Source organism: Drosophila simulans, chromosome 3R, assembly GCF_016746395.2.
Source record: "Drosophila simulans strain w501 chromosome 3R, Prin_Dsim_3.1, whole genome shotgun sequence".
Classification (NCBI taxonomy): Eukaryota; Metazoa; Arthropoda; class Insecta; order Diptera; family Drosophilidae; genus Drosophila; species Drosophila simulans.
In genome coordinates, this window is record NC_052523.2 from 11,931,520 (window position 1) to 11,957,070 (window position 25,551).

Below are 25,551 nucleotides of genomic sequence, written 5' to 3' on the forward strand. Positions count from 1 at the left end.
TTCCTGCGAATTTTTGTTCACTTCGGTGAAACGTCGTCGAAATGACGTCGATTTAAGCCACGGCAACAGTTGGATTTACATTGTGAATCAAATATGTGCTAATTGGGCAGACACGTTCGATCCGTTGACCAAAATCGATTTGTTTACTTCGCGCCTTGCGAATGCATAAAGCCTTTGGGTGTCTTCCCAAAAATTTAGTTAATAACTTTGGCAAAGAACCAAATGCGAAGTGGACGCAGCTGACAAGTTGTTTATGTGTGTCCGCACATTATGGCTTCATTATGAAATCGCAACTAATCCGAACTTCACATACTGGGATAATGGAATTGCCAATGAGGTGATTGATATTTGCCACTTAGTAGATAGCCTAGGAAAATCTCCTGTTTTGGAAATTGTTTACCGAAGCGGTTTCTTTTTTTTCATTCATTCTCAATGTGTGACCACAGGTTACTGATTAATTATATTGAATGGAAAATGTGATAATATCTGATATTCGAAAAGTCAAGGTCAATGTGTTAAGTAAACTCCATTCTAAACATTTTAATTACCACGAATTAAACAAATTAGCAGTTACACCGAAAACGGTTTCAAATTTCAAAATACTGTTTTGTAGCAATCAGCTTTTATCTTCGAGTTAGCAGAGACGCATTCCTTATTTAACCAAGACACACACCCACAGCGCAGAGACACCCTACTACACTTTCAGTGTGACCAGGTCTGCACGCACAGGAATTTATTTGTATGTCGCACAGTATTTTTCATAGTTATCGGCGCGGTCACACTGTCCGGTCGTTTTGCTTTGCTATTTCCATTTCGCTCGTCGAAAAAACGCAGAAAATGTGGAAAATAATTGATAAACTGTGCTAAATAGTGTGTGTGAATATGGTACGCAGTGTCTGCCAATGAAATTACATCGAATTTGTGGCGTTCAATTGCCAAAAAAGTGTGAAAATCGAGAGCAGAAAACCTGATTTCTGTGAAGAAGAAGCAGGCATTTTTCATCGTCGTAAAACCCATACATACAGACACCCGCACACACACACGCGCGCAAACGTAGCAACATATGTATATACGAAACGCGCGGGCGCGAGAGAGAGAACGGAATAGCAAGAGAGCGGGCCATTTCGGTGTACGTGTGTGCGTGTAGCTGTGCGTTTGTTTTGTGAGCGCAGAGCAGAGAGCGAAAGAGAGCGGCGAATGTGAGAGCCAAAGCAAAAACCAAGAAATAAGTGAACGAAAATAAAAACGAAAATCGCAATCTCCACCCCTGTATTTTGTGTTTACTAGTGTTTTGAGTGCGTGTGTTTCTGTCCCGTTTTGTTGTGAAATTGTCCCAAGTGTGGATTATTTTCGTTTTCGTATTATATTCGTGCACCAAGGATGCCAAATGGTAACAACAACCCCTGAAACGGTATCGAATCTCAATCTGCATCTGGATACACGCTCGACAGCAAGGTAATTATAAGATCGCCGCGATAAAAGGCGTCGCCGGCTGCCGATGAGTCAGTCTGCCGTGAATATATATCACTGGATATTTGCGCACATATATAAGCATGCCAGATATTGATTTGGAATGCACCCGGAGATACTATACACAATTGCACACCACATCACATTATCATATCCCATCCCGTCGATTTCATATTCATCAAGACCCCACTAACCTTTGTAGACCTCTAGTCAGTAGTTTAGATTGTTGTTTTTAGCTAGAAAGAACAGGAAAGTGTCGTTCAATTATTCACTCGATAATGCAAATTAGGCTGCACAACAAATACTGTTAGTTTATGGCCCACGCTGCGATTTATGTCTACAGTGGGGTCTCGTTGAGTGCGACTAGCAGCAGATGGTAGCATTTTTGATTTAGTTTTTTTTTTAATTTGTAGTACTAGTAAGCAAGTCTGGTTTCTGTTGATTTAATAACAACTTTCTTAACAATGAATTCCTTAGTTAATATTTTAATTTTGATCTAATACTAACAAATTTAAGAGAAGGCGAGATATATATAAACTATTTTTAAGAAATGTATTTTAAAATGAGTACATCTATTATCAGATTATATATGATTATATGACTCCTGAAGTTAATCCATCAAATATTTCTTTCTTATAAGATACAATATTATTCCCCCTGTCTGTTTGGTTTTCTGTTAGCTAAGGGGGATTATACTGTAAGTTTCCATCTACGACGTTTTCCATTATTTACCACCCGTAAAACGAACGGTAAATGACAGTCGCTAACACACCCACACAAACACAGCGGCGAGCCATAATAAAGCAGCGCCGATAAATAAAACTTAATGTGTGACCAGTTAATTGCTTTTGTTGTCGCCTCATTCTAAATCAAATCGCTCTCTCGCTCTCGCTGTCTCTCTCTCTGTTGGGCTCACATGGCCAAAGTGTTTGTATAACTAAAATAGTTGTTTTTTTTTGTTGCTGGCGCTGTTGAAACTTTTAATAAATTATACAATAAAATGAAAAACGATCTCAGCAGCAGCAGCAGCTAAATCGATTGCCGCTGCCGTTCGCTGCCTAGAAGCTGTTGAATAATTACAAAATAAATATATGTATTTGTACATAGGCTGTTTGAGTATTTGTTGACGCCATTTTTTTTATTTGCCATCAAAAAGGCAAATTCCAAATCGGCTAGTGTCGATGCCTGTGTGTTTGTGTGTGGGAAACTACGCGCCAAACAACATTGAGGCGCAAAATCGCCAAATGAGTAATTGCGCATATTAAAATTCGCCTTTCAAAAGTCGACCAACTGAGCCGTAAGCTAATGCGAGATCTTGAATGGGAATGAAAATGCGATGCGGGCCAACCGATGCTCATCCGAATGCATTTTCACGCTCCACTGCGTCCGCATCTCGTCGATCACACCTCCCAGAATCGTTGCACATTTGAATTCGGACGGGTTCACTTACAAATACAAATTTAATTTCTTTACAAATCTTAAGATCATTTGATGGGACATTTTCAACTGGTTTAAATTAATATAATTAAAATAAATAATTAAACCTTTTCAATTGTAAAATCTAAAAAACTCCTTTCTAAGCTGTTTATTTCTTGTTCTTCTCCAAGATGATCTATTTATTTTCTACAACATGAGCACTACAACGCTTTGTTTAGCGAGCGATCACTGTAGGTGTGATTTCTATTTGCTTCGGTGGCCGAATTATTAGTTTGCATTGTTGCTACCAGCTAGCTGTATTTACACCTTTATTTACAGTGCGTTTTGAGAGGCTGCAGCTGTCAGCTGAGTTGAATTTATTTTACCTTGTGTTTCGTTACCTTTTACCACCACCATCAACACACACCATAAACACCACGAAACCAGATGCCCACACACGCAAACAAACATTCGCGTACAAGTATTTAGTTCATGTTTCGTGGCAAATTGGACATCAAAATTGCGAGCTGCCAAGTCGGCTCTCAATATTCAATGCCCGATGCTCATGGCCCACAGAGATACAGATATCCATCCGACCATCTATCCATCCATCCCAACACCAATCCGTGCGGCACCCACACCACGACACCTTTCGCACATTTATTGGCGCGCACATTTTTCATGTTTCACCTTTGGCTGCGTGTTTTGATTTACAAGCAAATACGGTGTATGTGTGTGTGTGCACAAGCATACAAACATACACTCCCCCGCGTGCGCTCTCTGCCGCTCTTTTTGTTTTTGGGGAATGGGGCTCTCGCTCATTTGTTGATTCCACCTCTACAGCTGCTTTCTCTGGGCTCTCTCATTGTTGTACTGAGAAAATTAAGCGATTAATGTGGTCAATTATTAATAAAACGATAATTTCATTTGATATTCGAAAAATGGCGAAATGTTATTTTCAAATAATATTTCATGAATGGAAGTAGGAAATTTTATTGAGTGTCGGTGGTGCTTGACATGCATATAATTTACCTCCCACTTACGATCATTTTTTTCAGTGACCATTTATTTAAGACATTTTTGCATAATTTCATACAAATTTACATATTTTATGTGCGAGGTTGACTTCGATTTTTCCCAACTTGTCAATCGAGTTTGTGCAGCAGTGTGTGTGTGGCATGCAGATAGTTGTCTATTTGGTAGCTGTTTGTGTTGTATGTAAGTTGTTGTGATTGTCGTGCTCGTGTTTATGGCTTTAATCGTTCGCCAGTCGATTCGTTACCTGGCTCTCTCTCCCTCTCTTTGACCGGGCCCCCTCCCACCAGTCTCCTTCTCCCTCCCACTCATTTGCCATCTCTGTCTGCTCTCGTGTGCTTGACTTTAATCTTCTCAATTACTCGCAATTTGCAAGTCTTGTGCTCGCGCCTCTTTGGCGGTTATTGGCATGCAGTGCGACAGAGACGGGGCTATGTGTACTGGGGTGTACTGGTACACAACAAAAAACGTATAATTAGATGTCAATTTTAATCAATTAAGCACTTTACGAGCAAGTTTTCATATCACTTCGCAGCCCAGACGTACATACTTATCATTGTGAAATAAAGTGGCATTATTTCGACATGCTGTCATCCGATTAATTTGATATGAGATTTGTTTTCAAACTAGATCTTTTTATAGGTCAATAATATTGGGAAAAGGTTTATACTCTGCTGCAATCTCAGCAATCAATCATATTGCAATTCAAAATGCTTTCTTATACTTTGATATACTCTTCAAATCGATGTACATTATTCAATTAGAGTATTTTATCTAATTTCGTTAAGTGCTCGTATTCGGTTTCATTTTGGTGGCCCATTCTTCTTATTCAAGTTATTTTACCTTTTGCTTTGATTTCTTAATCTTTTTACCATAATTGATGGCAATTAAATTAAAGGTGTGTGCGTTTGCTCTCTCTCTCTCTCTCTCATTTTGATCCATCCCCTCTTCCCCACCCCGCAAATTTGGTTTAGTATTTTCGTTTATCTTCGTGTTCGTTCGGCTGTCGATTTCGAGGAGACGATGATGATGATGATGACGATGCATTCGAATTTCGAATTGGCCAGGCCAGTTTTACTTTGCCTCGTTGTTCGTTGTTCGCCGGGAGATTGTTCGTTTAGTTGGCCGATTGTCTCTTGGCCCCTTTGTATTGCACACCCCCATCCTCCCCCTCCATCCACAGCCTCTGCCACAACCCCCCTCCCCCCGACAGCCTTCCCCCCACAAATTCCGCGCGACTCTGGTTTAATGTCTGTACTCGAATTACAGTGAAGCCGACGACACTTGAACACCATTAATTGGGTGTCGAAATCGAAATACAGTCAAGCGTCTCAGATTAAACAATCGAATAAAGTGCAATTCAATACTGAAGTATTTGGGGGGAAAATCTTACTTGGATATTTTATTTTTTATATTTTACTTTAATCATTTTTGTTCAACTAATTCAAAATAAATTGGTTTGTATTTATCAGGTGTTTTTAGAATTTCTAAGTAATAACTTTGATAATCAAGTGTATTTGCATTTTCGTTTAGTACCACTAATTTGATCTAGACATGGTCTAAAGCTTGAAGGTCTTCCATTAAATTTAAGCAATTAGCGCAGTAAATTTGTCGGATAAACGTAAACACTTACGTCAAATTAGATGGAAAGATTTATTTTGAGAGCTTATAAGCAAAAAAAAAAAAAAATTGACGCAGATGAGATAAAAATATTTAATTCTAAAACTGCCTTGAAACAAACCATCATTCTTAAATTTTCTAAATGAACGATGTGTAAGAGCAGTAATTATTTTCGAAATGGAAACGCCCCTGTACCCAAAAAACTTCAATTAAAATTCTAAAAAAAACTGGTCTGCAATTATCCAGCACCCCGTGTACAGGTTACCGCCCATTATCCTTCGATACTAACATCTTCCCCTTGATAAACAAATGGTCCGTAATTAAGGAGCAACCCCTGTACACTCCAAATGGGAATTTGCTCACTTTGCCGTCTGTATCAACGCGTTTTGTCATCATTCTGTGGGATTTTATTGATTCGGTGAATTATTCACGCTGAATTCTCCTTGGAACTTTGATGTTGTGTTGTTGCTGCCGCTCGGTTGGTGGCACATAATTAAAGCGATTTAGTTAATTGATGTCAACACACAACGTAGTTAGCATTCTGCTGCTGTCTGCGCATTTCATCGGCATATGTGTGTGTGTGTCTCGGATACAATTTGTGTGCAATTTGTTGGTTGGCCAGTGTTTTTCTGATTGTTTCTTGCTTGTCTGCCGACTCGAACTACCTCAACCCCCCTCTGTCACCATACCCTCTACCCACTGCATGGGTATTAAATTGTTGACAATTGTTTTGAGCTTGAGAGAATTAACCTTTAGTTTGTTATGTCATGATATTTGCCTAGTGTTTTGTGCTCGGTATTAAATGGTCACTAATATTGTATTGTTTTTGCATTAAGCGATTAGGAACGATTATATCAGAGACGAAGGGTGTGTCTTATAATAGCAATCTATGGTTGCGTCCACTGATTGAGTAGTTTCCCGATTGTCATCAATCATAGAGTGGGGAATATGATTGTCAGTCTCATCAGTCAATGACATAAAATAGATCGCATAACATTGGCAATTAATTTGTACCAAGTAAAACCGATTGCCTATAATATGTAGGTGATTTAATAGTGTATTAAGTCGCATAATTACGACTAATTGAAAGTAACTAGATCAGCGTTTTTAATACACCATTGCAGGCAAACATTTATTTTATTATGTCATGATAGTTTAACAACCTTTCAAGGCATGACATTAAAAAGCCACAAATCACTTGCATCGAGGGGCTGATTACGATCTCTTTATTGAGTATTTTTAACACTTCATCATCCATCGATTTCAAATGCAAATTATTCATATGCATATTGAGTGCTAGGTATTCAATTCACGGCAACTTCGCAGCAATTAGTGTAATCGCCGTGCAAATACGGATGAGTGATTTGTCCAATTAAGCCTGGTTTAGTCCCAGTCCCGTTCGCTGTATCTCGTATCCCATGCTTACATCATGCCACCGCTGCTGGGGCCATAAAGATACAACTCAATGGTAGAAACACAAACCAAAGCAGAGGCGATATAAAATAAAAACGAGGAAAATCGACTAATAAAATCACAAATCGCAAACAACTGAGACAGTGGCAGGGGACCCAAGTGAAGGCACAGTGGGTGTCGAAGCACTTAATTTATTATAAACTTTTTAATTTGGCCGCAAATGCAATAACTTATACATTAAATTCCATAGAGACAAATGATCTCTAGTGGATAAAAGTCAAGAGGTAGTTAAGATAAATGTCCAAAAGTATGCTATAAAATCGGAGCATAAATGCCCAAGAACGAAGTTTTTTTGAAAAGTTTTCTAATCCCCAGAGATAAATAAGTATGAAATTATATAAAATAATATAACATACAAGTGGTATGGTATTACTTCCCAAGTGGGTAATCCTGTTAGCCATATTTCCCGTCCCATTGTGCCAACTACGTACCTCTGTGTACGAGTGCAACTTAAATTGACTTGCTGGGGAGCAGTATGCAGTACAGTTGACAAGATTGACTAACTAACGAGGCAGGTAAACCAGGTAAACTAACTGACTGCCAAACACCTTTGAGTGGAAACCGGAGGCGAAACGGAAAACAATTACGCCGTACTGAGTCATGCTTTCGGAAAATGTGGGAAAAAGGAGTTGCGTGGAAGAGGGAGGGAGAGAGCGGGAAAGGTGGTAGCCACCACCCCAAAATCTCGAAAGTATTTTCACCTCATTCCGAGCACTTGAGCAGCTCACACATGTACACTCAGAAAAAAAGTTTAACTATTTTTATATAATTTTTTAACTAAATATATTTTTACAATTTATTTAAAATTGTGGTAGCTTATATGGCATACTTTTATACACCTTAGGTATATCTACCTATAATAGTGAATATAAATTATAATAGCAAAATAAATAGGCTGATAATAGGTCAATATAGAGTTCCGTTTTTAAGTATGTAAATAAATATATCATAGAAAGTTCTTTCTGTGCACACTCACACTCAGTCACTGCGACCCACACACATGCATAATCATCGCACATCGTCACCCACACACACGCTTAAAACACTCAAAAAGTCAACTTTCAACTTGTTTGCCCAACTGCGACGAAGCGAACTAATAAATTTCTACTTTTGTTTTTTTTTCTCTCTCTCCCACCCCTCCCGACCGCCCACCACCCCCTCGATTAATTTTTTGCAGATTTCAAGACACGCAGACTGCAGACTTTTGTGAGCCAGTGTGTGTGAGTGAAGCAGTGGGGTGGAATGGGAAGATGGCAATGATGTAGACCGAGGATGTATTGAGATGATGATGGGGATAATGATGGTAATGGTAATGAGCACCATGTGGCCGCCAACACAAACCAGCATCAGCAACAACAACAAGAGCAACAGTGGCAGTTACAGATGAGAAAAGTTGCCGCGAAAGTACAGCAATGTGGAAAACTGTGAATTCGTCGAGCAGAAACTCCCAACGCAGAAAAACTAAACGCGCAAAAAGAAGAATTTTCATCAGGCCATAAAAGCGAGAACAAAGAGAAAAACTGTCGTAAAAAGAGCCAGCAGTAGGGAAAACCCACCACTTAATAGTGGCCCACAACAGCAACAACGCCATCAGCAGCAGCAGCAGCAACAACAACTGTAAGAATTTCAATTTCCAGCAAACAAAAAATATCCGAGAGAAAAAAACAAAGGCAGCAGCAACAACAAAAGCCGAACGAGAAAATCCTGCAAAGAAAACAACAGCAACAAGAAACAAAAAAGTTCAAGTCTGAAGTAGAAAAACCACTTAAAAACGTCGATGACAACTAGCCCGCGGGAGGGAGGGAGAAAGGTAGTCGCCGAGAGAAAGAGAGCGGGAGCGCGTTCGGAGTGTGAGAGTATTTCTTAAAAAGGAGTCTGCGAGAGAGAGAGACAGAGAGAGCGCGTGCTACGTGCCAAAGAAAACGGAATGAGTTTAAGGAGCCACAACGCAGCAGTTGTTTTGCTTCAATTTTTTTTGTTTTTTCGTTAACTGCACACACTTAGTGGTGGCAGAGCGTGTAAAGGTGGTGGTAAGCTAGTGCTGGCAGCAATGCTGTTTTCCCGCTAAATTGGTCCGAATTGTGATTAGTGTTCAACGAATCTGTTGCATACTTAACAGCGTTTTAAAGTAATTTATTGAATACGAAAGAAAAATTTTGGGAAACTTCTGGTCAAAAGCTCGATTTGTTGTATTTCTTTATAAAAATATCCTGTTTCATGTGTTTTGCGTGGATTAAGTTTCATCACATTATTTGTTTTTATATCGGAAAATTGTTTGAATTTGATCAATCTTAGCCATTTAAGAAACTATTTAATTAATTAAAACTTCCCGTTTCCCGTTCCCATTATTTTGATACTGAGTGGTACTTTTATACTTTTATAATAGTGTAATTTTAAATAACAAATCCCATTAATTTAAATATAAATCCAATTCTGCCAACACTGTTTAAGGTGTGAGTGTATTAGTGGTCACGCAAGAAGTGCGACAGCGGCAGAAGGAGCGGAACAAAGGCAGCTGCAATTGCACCTTTCCTTGCTCAGGAGCAGGGAGAGAGCGGGCCAAGGTGGCGAGAGAGTCGTATCCGAGAGTACGCACTCAAAAAAATAGTCTATCTCTAAATTAAAAGAAACAGGGTACAATTATTTTAATACAACATTTAAAAGCGTCAATAAATGTATAATAATTTGATCTTAAGAAAATTATAAAAAAATCTTTAAAAATCATTTTTGTTTTTAAATCAAATTATCAACTATTTTCTTGAGTGTACGGAGCGACTGAGAGCGATTGAGCGCGTCAAAAGCAAAAAGCCGAGGCTGTCGAGCGGATACGTCACCTTCGGCATTGTAGTTGTAATTCGCAAAGCAAGGAGCGCGCAACGCGAAACGCGCGCGAAAAAGAAATAAATAAATAAATAGCCAAGGAAAAGAGTGTGTGCGCCAAAAGGAGTGAGTGAGTGGGCTGTGAAGGGGGCGTGCGGCAGGAGTGCAAAATAAACGAGTTGCCACAGCAACAACAACGAGATTCGCAAAAAAGGGGGAAAATTGACGCATTCCAAACGCGCGATTTGGCTTACAAGTATTGTTTTTTTTTTTCCGAGCGGTGTTGTTGTTGGTGTTTCTGTTTTTGCTAGTTGATTTTTTTCGTGCTAATACCGGTCTTTCTTAGTCGGTCTCTCTTACCCGAACTTTGTGCCTCTCTCTTATCCACAGTGAGTTATCCACAAGTTCGAGAAATCAAACAATTCGAGGAAATCAAAGAAAACAAACTGCAAGTCCCAGTATAAATCGAACAAAAAACGAGGAAAATTCAATCTAAAGGCAGGCAAATGCAAATGCAAAGGCAAACGCAATCACACTACTATTATGGGCCGCTCCAAGTTTCCCGGCAAACCCTCCAAGTCGATCAACCGTAAGCGGATCAGTGTCCTGCAGCTGGAGGATGATGCGGCCAATCCGGCCGAACCGCAGCAGCCAGCGCCGGAGTCCCAGCAGCCGAGTGGCTCTGGATCCGGTTCGCCGGCTGCCCGGGAAAAAGGCAACAATTGTGATAACGATGAGGATGATAATGCGCCGGGTGGTGCCTCAATTAGTGGCAATACGGCATCGTCATCCGCAGGCTCCGGAAACAGCGGCAATGGCAGCAGTTCCGGATCCAGTACGGGATCGGGATCATCCGGATCGGGATCCACGAATGGCGGTAGTGTAAATGGCGGCACCCATCACAAGACTGCGGCCAATCTGGACAAGGAGGCTGTGACGAAGGATCAAAATGGTGACGGTGATAAAACGAGAGGAAATGTGTCGAGTGCACTTTCAGGAAAATTATCCGCAGCAGCTTCTGGAAAAACCTTGAGCAAGTCCTCCAGAACTTTCTCAACGTCGACTTCTGGAACATCCTCAGGACGGTCGTCTGGCTCCTCTCCAGAAGGAAATTCCGGAGCATCTTCCGATGGGGCATCTTCCGGAATATCCTGCGGAAAATCTACAGCCAAGTCCTCAGAAGCATCCTCTGGAAAATTGCCGAAAACAACAGGCGCTGGGCCATGCTCTTCTGCGAAGTCTTCTAAAGCATCTTCTGGAACACCTAGTGAAGCAACAACCTCTGGCCTTTCCAGCGCATGCCTTAAAGCACTATTCGTGGCGACACCGGCCACATCAACTGGATTGGCCTGTGCCCTGGTTTCCCCCGGAGGATCGTCGCAAGGTGGAGCCTTTCCTATAAGTGCCGCTTTACTGAGAGCACGCAAGAATAGTAATAAAAAGTTCAAGAATCTGAACCTGGCCAGGGGCGAAGTTATGCTGCCCTCCACATCCAAGCTGAAGCAGCTCAATAGTCCGGTGGTGGACAATCCGTCCCCTTCCGCGCCAATTGCCTCCGGCTCCACGCCTTCTGTGGAGGGAGGAACGGGCGTAGGGGGCGTGGTCAGCCCGGGTGAGGATGCGGCCCTGGTAAGTTGATTTTCAGATTGTCGGTGTTTGGTTGCTGGTTTTGTTCCCAGGTGTTGTCCCCTTTTGCTTTTATTTATGAATATGTTTAAGCCGCTTTTTTTCCGCCACCTTAACCCCTCAATCCGACCAACTCATTCCGAGTTGCGTGTGCACCCTTTGCACATACATCCTCGTCCAATGCCACAGTCCAATTCCCGCCAATGTAAATAAGAGAACCCCCTCAAGTTGGTTTACCCATGGTTCTGGTCTGGTTAGTAGCCCCTTTACACCCAACCACCCGCCTCTGACGCCATTGTTACCTGCTCGCTTACCTGCTTAATTGGCTTTTATGACGTTTTAGCGCTTGCAACTCTTCCACATGTGTCTGCCGCAGACGGTTGACGGTCACAGTGGCAATGGTGTCTGTTCCCCAGCTTATACTTATGCTTAGTAACTTGTTTTTGCACCGATACCTTACCCCCTCCCAAGCGCCTCTGTAACCCACCATGTCCAAGAGATCCCCTTCGAAAAGTTGCACTTGCTTCTGGTCCTTTGCATGCTTCTTTGTGTTTTACTTATACACTGAATGCTACCATTGGCCTTACTAATTTAAGACTGCGTCCCTTGAATCAATGTAATTGTGAAAGGAACCATACAAAATCCAAAAAAAAACTGTTTAAATTAACATATATAATATATTTAAATAATTAATTAATTAACTTTTTTAATAAGGAACAAAATAATGCTATATAACCAAAATCATTTTATGCACAATACCTTTTCATTTATTCTATTAATGGATTTAATTTTAATTACTAACTCATTTTTTGCTGTGTTTATATGCATTGCTTGCTTGTATTTCTTGCTTAGCTTACCGCTTCTCATTTCGTGAGCGTGTAGTTAGTGGCATGAATTATTGATTTGCTTGGAACCCCTTTTCCGACTTTCCATACTCAACCCTAACCGAAACCTACTGAACCCTTTTATTTGTGTACACTTCCAGAAGCGCGTCTTGACCGAAATGCCCAATGAAGTTGCCCGCGATCCCTCTCCATCCAGCTGCCCTGCAGCGGCAAATGGAGCAGCATCGGGAAAAGGACCTGCTTCCAATGGACCGCCAGCAGTGGCTACTTCTGGGGACGGCAGTAGTCCCAAATCTGGATCAGATACGGGACCATCGACGTCATCAACGACAACTAAGCAAAAGAAGACGGTGACGTTTAGAAACGTGCTGGAGACAAGCGATGATAAGTCGGTTGTGAAGCGGTTCTACAATCCAGACATCCGCATACCAATTGTCTCAATTATGAAGAAGGATTCCTTAAACCGACCGCTGAATTACTCCAGAGGAGGCGAGTGCATCGTGCGACCCTCCATTTTGTCCAAGATACTCAACAAAAACTCCAACATCGATAAGCTGAACTCTCTTAAATTTCGATCGGCGGCAGCGAGCTCATCTTCCTCAAATCAGGAATCAGGATCCTCTTCAAATGTGTTTGGCTTGTCCCGCGCTTTTGGCGCTCCCATGGATGAAGATGATGAGGGTGGCGTTACCTTCCGTCGCAATAATTCTTCAGAAGATCAAAACAACGCGGAGGACGAAGAAATGGATGACGATGAGGACGACCAAGAAGCCGAGGAGGACGATGAAAATGAGGATGATAATGATGAAGCAGCATCCGAAAAGAGTGCAGAAACCGAGAAAAGTGCCGGAGCTGATGAGCGGGATCCGGATGAGAAGCAATTGGTTATGGACTCGCATTTCGTGTTGCCCAAAAGGAGTACACGATCCTCGCGGATCATCAAGCCCAACAAGAGATTGCTAGAAGAGGGTGCTATTAGTACCAAGAAACCTTCTTCTCTTGCCGACTCTAAAGCCAAAAACGTCTTCGGAGCATCTTCGTCAAGTGTGGGTTCCACGGCATCAACATTCTCCGCATCAACGAATCTGAAGCTTGGCAAGGAGACCTTCTTCAACTTTGGCACCCTGAAGCCAAATAGTAGTGCAGCTGGAAACTTTGTTTTGAGGCAACCTCGTCTGCAATTCCAGGCAGACAACCAGCAGGCACCATTCACGGCTCCAAAAGCTTGCCCCACGTCACCCAGTGCCATTCCGAAACCAGCTAATTCCTTGGCGACTTCGTCTTTTGGATCGTTAGCCAGCACGAGTTCATCAACAGGTTAGTTCAAAAACAATTAGATATTTGTATTCTTATACATACCTTAATCTTTAATTTCACCACAGTAACACCTACTCCCAGTGCCTGCTCCATATGCTCAGCGGTGGTCAGCAGCAAAGAGGTGGCCCAAGCCCGTAAGTACGGAGTTGTGGCGTGCGACGTATGCAGGAAGTTCTTCTCAAAGATGACCAAGAAATCTATATCGGCCAATTCGAGCACTGCGAATACGTCCTCCGGCAGCCAACAGTATCTGCAATGCAAAGGAAGTGAAGGTTGTAGAAAACTTATTTATTTTTAACCGTCTCTTACTAATGCTTATTAAATATTTCCTTGCAGGATCACCTTGCAGCATTCATTCAGCCAAGAGCCAGTTGAAAAACTTCAAGAAGTTTTACAAGGATCGGTGCACTGCGTGTTGGCTGAAAAAATGCATGATCTCGTTTCAGCTTCCTGCAGCTCATAGAAGCAGGTTAAGTGCTATATTGCCACCGGGTATGCGAGGAGAATCCGCTTCCCGAGAAGAAAAATCTGCGGAACTGCTTTCTCCAACAGGCAGTCTGAGGTTTACTTCTACTGCGTCCTCTTCTTCTCCTTCGGTGGTTGCTTCTACGTCTGTGAAGTGGAAGTCCAGTGGTGACTCCACTTCGGCCTTGACTTCGATAAAGCCCAATCCGCTGGCGGAGAACAATGTCACATTTGGCAGTACTCCTCTGCTGCGTCCTGCGATTTTGGAGAAGCCCCTTTTCCTAAAGATAAGCAATGCAGCAGATCAAAAACTTACAGCTGCTGAAGCAATCAGTCCCAGTTTGACAAAAAAGACCAGCAAACAGGAGAAAGAAAAAGTAAAGGAATCGGAACAGAGCGAAAAGCTTCTAAGTCCCACACAGGCAGCCACGAAGAAACCTGGAGCAGCAGAAGCTCCAGTTGCAGAAGCTCTACCTCAAAAAGAGGAGGCACCACAAACGTCTACCACCACCCAGCCATCTGCTTCCAATGGAGCTTCTCAAGGTGTTCCTCAAGCAGAACTTGCTGGTGAATCGAATGCTACAGGCGACACCCTCAAACGACAAAGGATTGATCTAAAGGGACCTCGAGTAAAACATGTGTGCCGCAGTGCCTCCATTGTCCTCGGGCAACCTTTGGCTACCTTTGGCGAGGATCAGCAACCTGAGGATGCGGCTGATATGCAGCAAGAAATAGCTGCTCCAGTGCCATCAGCAATTACAGAGCCTTCACCTGAAAAAGCAACTCAAATTGTTACAGATGAGAACGATAATTGTGCTAGCTGTAAAACGTCTCCTGTTGGTGAAGAATCGAAGCCCAGCAAGTCCTCTGGCAGTGGCCAAGCTGAAGTTAAGAAATCAACAGCGGGAGGTAAAGAAGGGGCAGCAAGTGCAGCTGGAGTCCCATCTGCAAAGGTTACAACACGGAATGCAGCGGTTGCGTCCAGTCTAATAGTGGCAGCCAGCAAAAAACAGCGTAACGGGGACATTGCTACCTCAAGTTCGGTCACTCTATCGTCAAATCAAACCCAGGGACGCAAAACTAAGGAGCATCGACAGCAGCGTACACTGATATCCATAGATTTCTGGGAGAATTATGATCCTGCTGAAGTGTGCCAAACTGGTTTTGGTTTGATAGTAACGGAAACAGTGGCTCAGAGGGCTCTGTGTTTCCTATGCGGCTCTACAGGCTTGGATCCGCTGATCTTTTGCGCCTGCTGTTGTGAGCCCTATCATCAGTACTGTGTCCAAGATGAATATAATCTGAAACATGGCTCTTTTGAGGATACTACGCTAATGGGCAGCCTTCTGGAAACGACGGTAAATGCCTCCACGGGACCATCATCATCCTTAAATCAACTGACACAGCGCTTGAATTGGTTGTGTCCTCGATGCACCGTTTGCTACACCTGCAATATGTCATCAGGGTCCAAAGTCAAGTGTCAGAAGTGTCAAAAGAACTATCACAGCACCTGCTTGGGCACTAGCAAGAGACTTCTTGGAGCTGATCGTCCTTTAATATGTGTCAATTGCTTAAAATGCAAGTCTTGCTCCACCACAAAAGTATCGAAATTTGTGGGTAACCTGCCGATGTGTACGGGTTGCTTTAAGCTGCGCAAGAAGGGCAACTTTTGTCCAATATGCCAGAGATGCTATGATGACAACGATTTTGATTTGAAAATGATGGAGTGTGGTGACTGTAGTCAATGGGTTCATTCCAAGTGCGAAGGTCTCAGCGATGAGCAGTACAATCTATTGAGCACTCTACCGGAATCAATAGAGTTTATCTGCAAGAAATGTGCTCGCAGGAATGAGAGTTCTAAGATCAAGGCTGAGGAATGGCGACAGGCCGTAATGGAGGAGTTCAAAGCCAGTCTCTACAGCGTTTTGAAACTTCTCAGCAAATCCCGACAAGCTTGTGCCCTTCTCAAACTAAGTCCCCGCAAGAAACTGCGCTGCACCTGCGGAGCATCCTCAAACCAAGGGAAACTTCAACCAAAAGCCCTTCAGTTCAGTAGTGGATCGGATAACGGTTTGGGCAGCGATGGTGAGTCTCAAAACAGCGACGATGTCTATGAGTTCAAGGATCAGCAGCAACAACAACGGAATGCTAACATGAACAAGCCACGAGTAAAATCCCTGCCCTGCTCTTGCCAACAGCACATCAGTCATCCGCAATCTTTTAGCCTGGTGGATATTAAGCAGAAGATTGCTGGCAACTCATATGTTTCCCTGGCGGAATTCAACTATGACATGAGTCAAGTGATCCAACAGAGTAATTGCGATGAACTGGACATTGCCTACAAAGAGCTGTTGAGTGAGCAGTTCCCATGGTTCCAAAACGAAACGAAAGCCTGCACCGATGCCTTGGAGGAGGATATGTTTGAGTCTTGCTCTGGAGGCAACTACGAGGATTTGCAAGATGCCGGAGGAGTAAGTGCTTCTGTTTACAACGAGCATTCGACTTCACAGGCAGAATCGCGATCTGGTGTGTTAGATATTCCTCTGGAGGAAGTTGACGACTTTGGCAGTTGTGGCATTAAGATGCGATTAGATACAAGAGTGTGTCTTTTCTGCAGAAAGAGTGGTGAAGGCTTATCAGGCGAGGAAGCTCGTCTCCTGTACTGCGGTCACGACTGCTGGGTTCACACCAATTGTGCCATGTGGTCTGCGGAAGTGTTCGAGGAGATTGACGGTTCACTTCAAAATGTCCACAGTGCGGTGGCCAGGGGCAGGATGATCAAGTGTACGGTATGTGGAAACCGAGGAGCCACTGTCGGATGCAATGTGCGATCTTGTGGCGAACACTATCACTATCCATGTGCCAGAAGCATCGACTGCGCCTTTCTCACAGATAAGTCCATGTATTGTCCTGCACATGCCAAGAATGGAAATGCCTTGAAAGCCAATGGATCGCCCAGTGTAACATACGAATCCAACTTTGAGGTTTCCCGACCCGTGTATGTGGAATTGGATAGAAAAAGGAAAAAACTGATAGAACCGGCTCGTGTGCAATTTCACATTGGATCTTTGGAGGTGCGCCAACTGGGAGCTATAGTTCCCAGATTTTCGGACTCCTACGAAGCCGTGGTACCCATTAATTTCCTGTGCAGTCGTCTATATTGGTCTTCGAAAGAGCCCTGGAAGATCGTTGAGTATACAGTGCGCACCACAATACAGAACAGTTCGTCAACTCTAACAGCCCTGGATGTGGGTCGGAATTATACGGTAGATCACACAAATCCAAATAGCAAGGAAGTTCAGTTGGGTATGGCGCAAATTGCTCGATGGCACACAAGTCTAGCGAGGAGTGAATTTCTGGAGAATGGCGGAGCCGACTGGAGCGGTGAATTCCCGAATCCCAACTCTTGTGTACCACCGAATGAAAACACCGAAGAGGAACCGCAACAGCAGGCTGACTTACTTCCCCCGGAGATTAAAGATGCCATATTCGAAGATCTTCCCCACGAGCTGCTCGATGGCATCTCCATGCTGGACATATTCTTGTATGACGATAAGACAGACTTGTTTGCCATAAGTGAACAATCCAAGGATGGCACTCAGGCAATGACTTCCAATCAGGCTCAAAATCAAAATCAACAAACAGGTGGAGCTAATTCTGTGAGCATTTGTGATGAGGATACCCGCAATTCAAATACGAGCTTGGGAAATGGCTGGCCAGCCAGCAATCCTGTGGAGGATGCGATGTTATCCGCAGCTCGAAACTCCAGCCAAGTGCAGATGCTCAAGACACTAGCTTGGCCAAAGCTCGACGGGAATAGCGCCATGGCCACCGCTATAAAAAGGCGAAAGCTGTCGAAAAACCTGGCTGAAGGAGTATTTTTAACCCTAAGCAGTCAGCAAAGGAACAAAAAGGAGATGGCCACGGTGGCAGGCGTGTCGAGGAGGCAATCTATCAGTGAGACATCCGTCGAAGGAGTCGCCACCACATCTGGATCTGTGAGAAGCAAGAGTTTCACCTGGAGTGCAGCAAAGCGTTATTTCGAAAAGAGTGAAGGGCGCGAGGAAGCGGCTAAGATGAGGATAATGCAAATGGATGGCGTGGACGATTCAATTACCGAATTTCGCATAATTTCCGGAGATGGAAATCTATCAACAGCTCAGTTTAGCGGCCAAGTTAAATGCGATCGGTGTCAGTGCACCTACAGAAATTACGACGCCTTCCAGCGGCATTTACCATCCTGCAGTCCTACAATGTCCTCCAATGAAACGGAATCTGACGTCAGCGGGCAAGGAATTACTAATAATGCTACCCAGATCAGTGCGGAAAGCTTGAACGAGCTGCAAAAACAACTTCTCGCGAATGCAGGAGGTTTAAATTACCTTCAATCAGCAACATCGTTTCCCCAAGTTCAGAGCCTGGGCTCCCTGGGACAGTTTGGCTTACAGGGATTACAGCAGCTTCAACTACAACCCCAATCCCTGGGCAATGGATTTTTCCTATCCCAGCCGAATCCGGCTACCCAAGCAAACACGGACGATTTGCAAATCTATGCGAATTCACTGCAAAGTTTGGCTGCCAATCTGGGTGGAGGTTTCACGCTAGCTCAACCTACGGTGACAGCTCCAGCACAGCCTCAATTAATTGCTGTTTCCACCAATCCGGATGGTACTCAACAGTTTATCCAAATCCCCCAAACGATGCAGGCCACAACGACACCAACAGCAACCTATCAGACCCTGCAGGCCACCAATACGGATAAGAAGATTATGCTTCCCCTTACGGCAGCTGGAAAGCCACTGAAGACAGTGGCCACCAAAGCAGCGCAACAGGCGGCCGTCAAACAGAGGCAGCTGAAGTCAGGACACCAGGTGAAGCCGATTCAGGCCAAGTTGCAACCGCATCCTCAGCAGCATCAACAGCAGCAGCAGACTCAGGTGCAACAGCCCATCACTGTTATGGGGCAGAATCTCCTCCAGCCGCAGCTGTTGTTCCAGAGCAGCACCCAGACTCAGGCCCCGCAGATAATCTTGCCTCAAGCTCAGCCCCAGAACATCATTTCGTTTGTGACTGGAGACGGAAGCCAAGGACAGCCACTGCAATACATCTCTATACCAACAGCGGGGGAGTATAAGCCCCAGCCACAGCCTACGGCAACGCCTACTTTCCTGACAACTGCTCCCGGTGGAGGTGCTACCTATTTGCAAACGGATGCGAGTGGAAATTTAGTGCTTACTACCACACCCACCAACTCAGGATTGCAAATGTTGACGGCGCAATCCCTACAAGCGCAACCTCAAGTAATAGGAACGCTCATCCAGCCCCAAACCATTCAGTTGGGAGGAGGCGCTGATGGCAACCAGCCAGGCGGTAATCAGCAACCCTTAATATTAGGTGGTACAGGTGGAGGATCCACTGGCCTTGAATTTGCCACCACCTCTCCCCAGGTGATTCTCGCCACCCAACCGATGTACTATGGACTGGAGACGATTGTCCAGAATACGGTCATGTCGTCACAGCAGTTTGTTTCCACTGCAATGCCAGGAATGCTTAGCCAGAATGCCAGCTTCTCAGCAACCACTACACAGGTGTTCCAGGCAAGTAAAATCGAACCGATTGTTGATCTGCCCGCTGGCTATGTGGTGCTCAATAACACAGGAGATGCATCCAGTGCGGGCACATTCCTAAACGCAGCCAGTGTTCTGCAACAGCAAACGCAGGACGACACAACAACGCAGATACTGCAGAACGCTAACTTCCAGTTCCAGTCGGTGCCCACATCTTCAGGAGCCTCCACATCAATGGATTACACCTCTCCTGTAATGGTCACAGCGAAGATCCCGCCAGTAACTCAGATGAAGAGAACGAATGCTCAAGCCAAGGCGGCGGGAATTTCGGGAGTGGGCAAAGTGCCACCACAACCACAGGTGGTCAACAAGGTGCTGCCCACCAGTATAGTCACCCAGCAGTCTCAAGTACAGTTGAAGAACTCCAATCTCAAACAATCTCAGGTTAAGGGCAAAGCCGCTTCCGGAACGGGAACAACTTGTGGAGCACCACCCAGTATTGCATCGAAGCCTCTTCAGAAGAAAACCAACATGATACGACCCATTCACAAGCTGGAAGTGAAACCCAAAGTGATGAAGCCTACGCCGAAGGTACAAAGTCAAAATCACTCCTTGTTGCAGCAACAGCAACAGCAGCAGCCACAGTTGCAGCAGCAGATTCCAGCTGTGGTGGTCAATCAGGTGCCGAAGGTTACGATCTCACAGCAGCGAATCCCTGCGCAACCGCAGCAGCAACAGCTGCAGCAGGCGCAGATGATCCATATTCCTCAGCAGCAACAACCGCTCCAGCAACAACAGGTGCAGGTACAGCCGTCAATGCCCATAATAACACTCGCCGAGACACCAGTAGTGCAATCGCAATTCGCGATGGAACCTCAAGTTTTGGAGCAGCAGGAGCTGGCTAACCGCGTGCAGCATTTCTCCACAAGTAGCAGCAGTAGTAGTAGCAACTGCTCGCTGCCCACCAACGTGGTTAATCCAATGCAACAACAAGCACCACCAACATCCAGCAGCTCCACAACCAGGCCTACGAATCGGGTGCTACCGATGCAGCAGCGCCAGGAACCTGCTCCATTGTCCAACGAGTGCCCCGTAATTCCGTCACCCACTCCTCCGAAACCTGTTGAACAGCCTATAATCCATCAAATGACTAGCGCCAGTGTGTCCAAGTGCTACGCCCAGAAGTCAACTCTACCATCACCAGTTTACGAGGCGGAACTCAAAGCAAGTTCAGTTTTGGAAAGCATTGTGCCAGATGTCACAATGGATGCAATCATGGAGGAACAGCCGGTAACGGAGTCCATCTACACGGAGGGACTCTACGAGAAGAATTCGCCGGGGGAGTCGAAGACTGAACAGCTACTTCTCCAACAACAGCAGCGAGAGCAACTTAATCAACAATTGGTCAACAACGGGTATCTGCTCGATAAGCACACCTTCCAAGTGGAGCCAATGGATACGGATGTCTACAGGGAGGAAGACCTCGAAGAGGAGGAGGACGAAGATGATGATTTCAGCTTGAAAATGGCCACATCGGCGTGCAACGATCACGAGATGTCCGACAGTGAAGAGCCGGCGGTCAAGGATAAGATCAGTAAAATTCTGGACAACCTAACCAACGATGACTGTGCAGATTCAATAGCCACTGCGACGACGATGGAAGTGGATGCCAGCGCTGGTTACCAGCAAATGGTGGAGGATGTCCTAGCCACAACTGCAGCACAATCTGCTCCCACCGAAGAGTTCGAAGGCGCTCTAGAAACTGCAGCTGTGGAAGCCGCTGCCACCTATATCAACGAGATGGCCGATGCTCATGTACTGGAACTTAAGCAGCTGCAAAATGGAGTGGAACTAGAGCTCAGGAGGAGAAAAGAAGAGCAACGAACGGTATCGCAAGAACAGGAGCAATCAAAGGCCGCCATTGTGCCTACAGCAGCTGCTCCAGAACCACCGCCACCTATTCAAGAGCCCAAAAAAATGACTGGTCCACATCTGCTTTATGAAATCCAAAGCGAAGATGGCTTTACGTACAAATCGAGTTCCATAACTGAGATTTGGGAGAAGGTCTTTGAGGCAGTACAGGTGGCCAGGCGGGCACATGGACTTACTCCGCTTCCAGAGGGTCCTCTAGCCGATATGGGTGGCATCCAGATGATAGGTCTTAAAACGAATGCCCTTAAGTACCTAATTGAACAGTTGCCAGGCGTGGAAAAGTGCTCAAAATATACTCCCAAGTATCACAAGCGCAATGGCAACGTGTCCACAGCGGCGAATGGAGTACATGGAGGCAACTTAGGCGGAAGCAGTGCATCAGCTGCCCTATCAGTGTCTGGTGGAGATTCACATGGACTGCTCGACTATGGATCGGATCAGGATGAATTGCAGGAAAATGCTTACGACTGCGCCCGATGTGAGCCTTATGCCAACCGCAGCGAGTATGATATGTTTAGTTGGTTGGCCTCCAGACATCGCAAGCAGCCCATCCAGGTGTTCGTCCAGCCGTCCGACAATGAACTGGTACCAAGGTAAGTGTATATTACTTATTTTGTGACAAGACATATTTATTGATTTGTGACGTTGTTTTGTTTGTTTAGAAGGGGAACTGGTAGCAACCTACCCATGGCCATGAAGTATCGGACTCTTAAGGAGACTTACAAGGATTATGTTGGAGTCTTCAGATCCCATATCCATGGACGAGGCCTCTACTGCACTAAGGACATTGAAGCAGGTAAGATTTCCCTTTGCTTTCTCCTTTGAAATTAATAAATTAATTGGATCTTAATCTTAATTTTATTCCAGGTGAAATGGTTATCGAATACGCCGGTGAGTTGATTCGCTCTACACTGACAGACAAAAGGGAACGCTACTACGACAGCCGCGGCATTGGGTGCTATATGTTCAAAATCGACGATAACCTTGTAGTGGATGCCACGATGCGCGGCAATGCGGCGCGTTTCATCAATCACTGCTGTGAGGTGAGTACAAAGTGAAGTGTCCTATTACACTGGAGATGCTTTAATTCCCTTTTCTTGCAGCCGAATTGCTACTCAAAAGTGGTGGACATCTTAGGGCACAAGCACATCATCATCTTTGCGCTGCGCCGAATCGTGCAGGGCGAGGAGCTTACCTACGACTACAAATTTCCATTCGAGGATGAGAAGATACCTTGCTCATGCGGTTCCAAAAGGTGTCGGAAGTACTTAAATTAATGAAAGGAAGATCAGTGTCAGAGATAAGAACCAAGTATGACGCTGGGCGTCGAAATTAATCCGTATACTCAGCAAAAGGGGTTGGTTTTACACATCTGAAAGATCCCAAGGGTGGAAAGAAATCCAAAAACATTGAATACAACGTCGTTGACCCGAATACATTGCTTTTAATATCATGTTTTACCTTTTGAATGAAGAATATTTAAGACATTTACGAAAAGTATTTTAAAGTCATAGTCCAATGCAAGAAACTACTCCAACTTTTATAAAATAAAAATTTGGTACATCACTTAGATGTAATTATTAAACTATACTTGTTCTGATTGGACTAAAATAATCGATTTTCAACTATTCGCTATATACAGTTGAACATTAATTTTTAACCCTTTATTAAACCAGAAATCGATCAAATATATTCTCAGACCAATTAAGATAAACATAAAATGATAGCCTGTTTTTCTTTTGAGTAAGACATGATATTAAAAACATTTTTGTTCAGTCAAACAGGCTTGTAATTGTTCATAGATTATTTTCTGTACCAATTTTCATTGCAAAAATTAATTGCTGCCCACAATAGGGGCAGAAAAAACTCACCTGGAATGAGAATTGAAACACTTGTAGTTAACGGTTATATCGATCTATGTTTGGTCAATCGTGATACTTTTCGTTTTACAACCCCCATACGTCTTAAGTAGTTGATATGTAAAAGTTAAACAGTTGATATTATTATATATCCTATATCTAAAGAACACGGCACACATTAGGCAACGAAGCAAATATATCCGAGCGATCGGAGTGAAGAACAGAAACTCGATGACGTCAGTATTCAAGGGGAGAGAATTAATAATTGTAAATTAAATATGTTACGTACTAGCTACCTACCACATACGGATAATGATATACAGATCAGTTAGCAAACTAGACTAGGGCTCCACAGATTCTATAAACAAATACAAATAACTAAGCTAAGCTGATAAATATAACATTGTTGGGCTTAGGCGAATAACAGATAAACGATGGGAGACATTAAAAACAATTACTTACAGGGGCTTGTGTTAGATTGTACATATATTGCATACGAATTATAAATATCTATATTATATATCTACTGTAATAAGAAATTAACTAACCTTAAGTCACCAGGATTGTGTAAGAAGAAACTATTTTATGTAGAGCTCTGCGTATTTATGTTTGTTAACAATTAACCTACTGATTAATTGATTGAACTACGAATAATATCCGCAACCACATGCTTATATATATATATATATACATATATATATTTAGAGAAAGAAACCAAGCATCACCCTTGAAATTATTGTATTGTGAACAGGCAACCACAACAACAGCAGCCAATTGTAATTGTACCAACTCCATTGATTGTATATTTATTATTTTACACCTAAGTTATAAAGCATGTACATTTTTGTGACCGTTTGTTTGCCTTGATTGAAGCTCAAGCGTAATCATAATTTGTGACGCCTATCTTAAGTTCAGCTCCCTTGTATTCTACTAGTTTAACAATTCTTTCGCTTAAGACTAGCATTATAGTCCGCTCTGGTATTTGTCCAAAATTGTACACACACACACAGCAGGCAGATATGTATATTCCTATCGGGGCGATCGGTCGGACTTGTACAGGCAAAGTTCCATAGCATTTTTTGGCAGCCATTCAAGACGCGCGCACTTTTTGCACGCTGTCGAGGAATTTTATATTTTTATTCCCTAAAGAAAAAAGTTTAATAAACTACAGATTAAAATTCGAATTTCGATTTATTCGTGTTTTCTTGTAATATGCGAAATATATGGTATATCAATGGGTCTCCTTGTGCTCCAGCCACGCTCGTCGCCCCCTTCTGCCACGAGAACTGCTTTCACAATCCGATTGCTCTATACGCTGTTTGGCGTCTTGGGCCGCTTTGGCGGCACTTTGTGCCGCCTTCTTGGTCTTATCGTAGTCCAATCGAGCTTCGCAGAGTTGCCGCATTAGCACATTAACACGCCGCTGGGCAGCTTCTAATAGTGCCGTCTTGTCGGCGAGCGATTGTTGCCACACTATGTACACTTGTTCTGAGGCATCCTTGATGTCCTTGGCCAACTTGAGGCTTAAGGTCAGCGCCTTGAGCTCCTGCTGGACCAATTGGTGAGTCTTGATGGCGAGCTGTGCATTCGCCTCGGCGGTGATCAGCTCCTGGTTTTCCTCCTGCACCACCATTTCGGCCTCCCTGACCTCCGCTTCCAATTGCTCCAGCACCTGACTCTTCCCGAACAGCACTGCCTCGGCAGCTTTGGCCGCAGCGTTTGCCTTGTCTGCGTACTCGCTTTTGATTTTATCAGCGGCCTCCTTAACGGCGTTTTTCATATCATCGTTAGCCTTTTTAGCCTCGTTGGCCGCCTGGACGGCGATTCCTGACGATCGCTGTTTGGCATTAGAATGGTTTCGCGTTAACTTCTTTCCCGGCGAGGTGCTATCCTCTCCTGACGTGTCGCACACATCTTCATCACCAGCACCACCGCCACCGAGCCCACCAGCGAAACTCCTCATCAGGTCCGAGTCCTCCGTCTGCATTGGCTTTCGGCGGGTTCGATAGTGATTGCCAGTAGTGGATGCCGGGAGCGAGGATAACACAATTATTAGCCACATGATCTGAGTGTCTATCCGCATTTTCCGTTGTCTCGAGCATTTTT

The 25,551-nt window shown here is 44.0% G+C and overlaps 2 protein-coding genes across 4 annotated transcripts; one reads left to right on the forward strand and one right to left on the reverse strand.

The window, feature by feature from the left end:
* Positions 1-733: 733 nt before the first annotated feature.
* LOC6728115 (histone-lysine N-methyltransferase trithorax) lies at positions 734-24,626 on the forward strand. 3 transcript variants are annotated; one of them, XM_016176742.3, is made up of 9 exons: positions 734-1,455; positions 8,192-8,631; positions 10,225-11,463; positions 12,446-13,622; positions 13,688-13,894; positions 13,959-22,179; positions 22,249-22,382; positions 22,454-22,629; positions 22,690-24,626. In XM_016176742.3, exons 3-9 carry the CDS (start codon positions 10,378-10,380, stop codon positions 22,861-22,863), a joined length of 11,175 nt encoding a protein of 3,724 aa, XP_016034738.1. In that variant the 5' UTR covers positions 734-1,455; positions 8,192-8,631; positions 10,225-10,377; the 3' UTR covers positions 22,864-24,626. The 3 variants fall into 3 exon arrangements, with proteins under 3 accessions (XP_016034738.1, XP_016034736.1, XP_016034737.1); XM_016176740.3 differs by lacking the exon at positions 8,192-8,631; XM_016176741.3 differs by lacking the exons at positions 8,192-8,631; positions 10,225-11,463 and having other exon boundaries at positions 735-1,455.
* Positions 24,395-25,528, reverse strand: LOC6728116. Its single transcript, XM_002103431.4, has one exon. It carries the CDS (start codon positions 25,526-25,528, stop codon positions 24,677-24,679), a length of 852 nt encoding a protein of 283 aa, XP_002103467.2. The 3' UTR covers positions 24,395-24,676.
* Between the last annotated feature and the right edge of the window lie 23 nt (positions 25,529-25,551).

Bases quoted from the DNA above. Each gene is read 5' to 3' on its own strand.
- LOC6728115 (XM_016176742.3), top strand. From the start codon at position 10,378: ATGGGCCGCTCCAAGTTTCCCGGCAAACCCTCCAAGTCGATCAACCGT. The intron at 13,623-13,687 runs GTTAGTTCAAAA...ATTTCACCACAG, and splicing joins CAGCACGAGTTCATCAACAG to TAACACCTACTCCCAGTGCC. The intron at 22,630-22,689 runs GTGAGTACAAAG...CTTTTCTTGCAG, and splicing joins TCATCAATCACTGCTGTGAG to CCGAATTGCTACTCAAAAGT.
- LOC6728116 (XM_002103431.4), bottom strand. From the start codon at position 25,528: ATGCGGATAGACACTCAGATCATGTGGCTAATAATTGTGTTATCCTCG.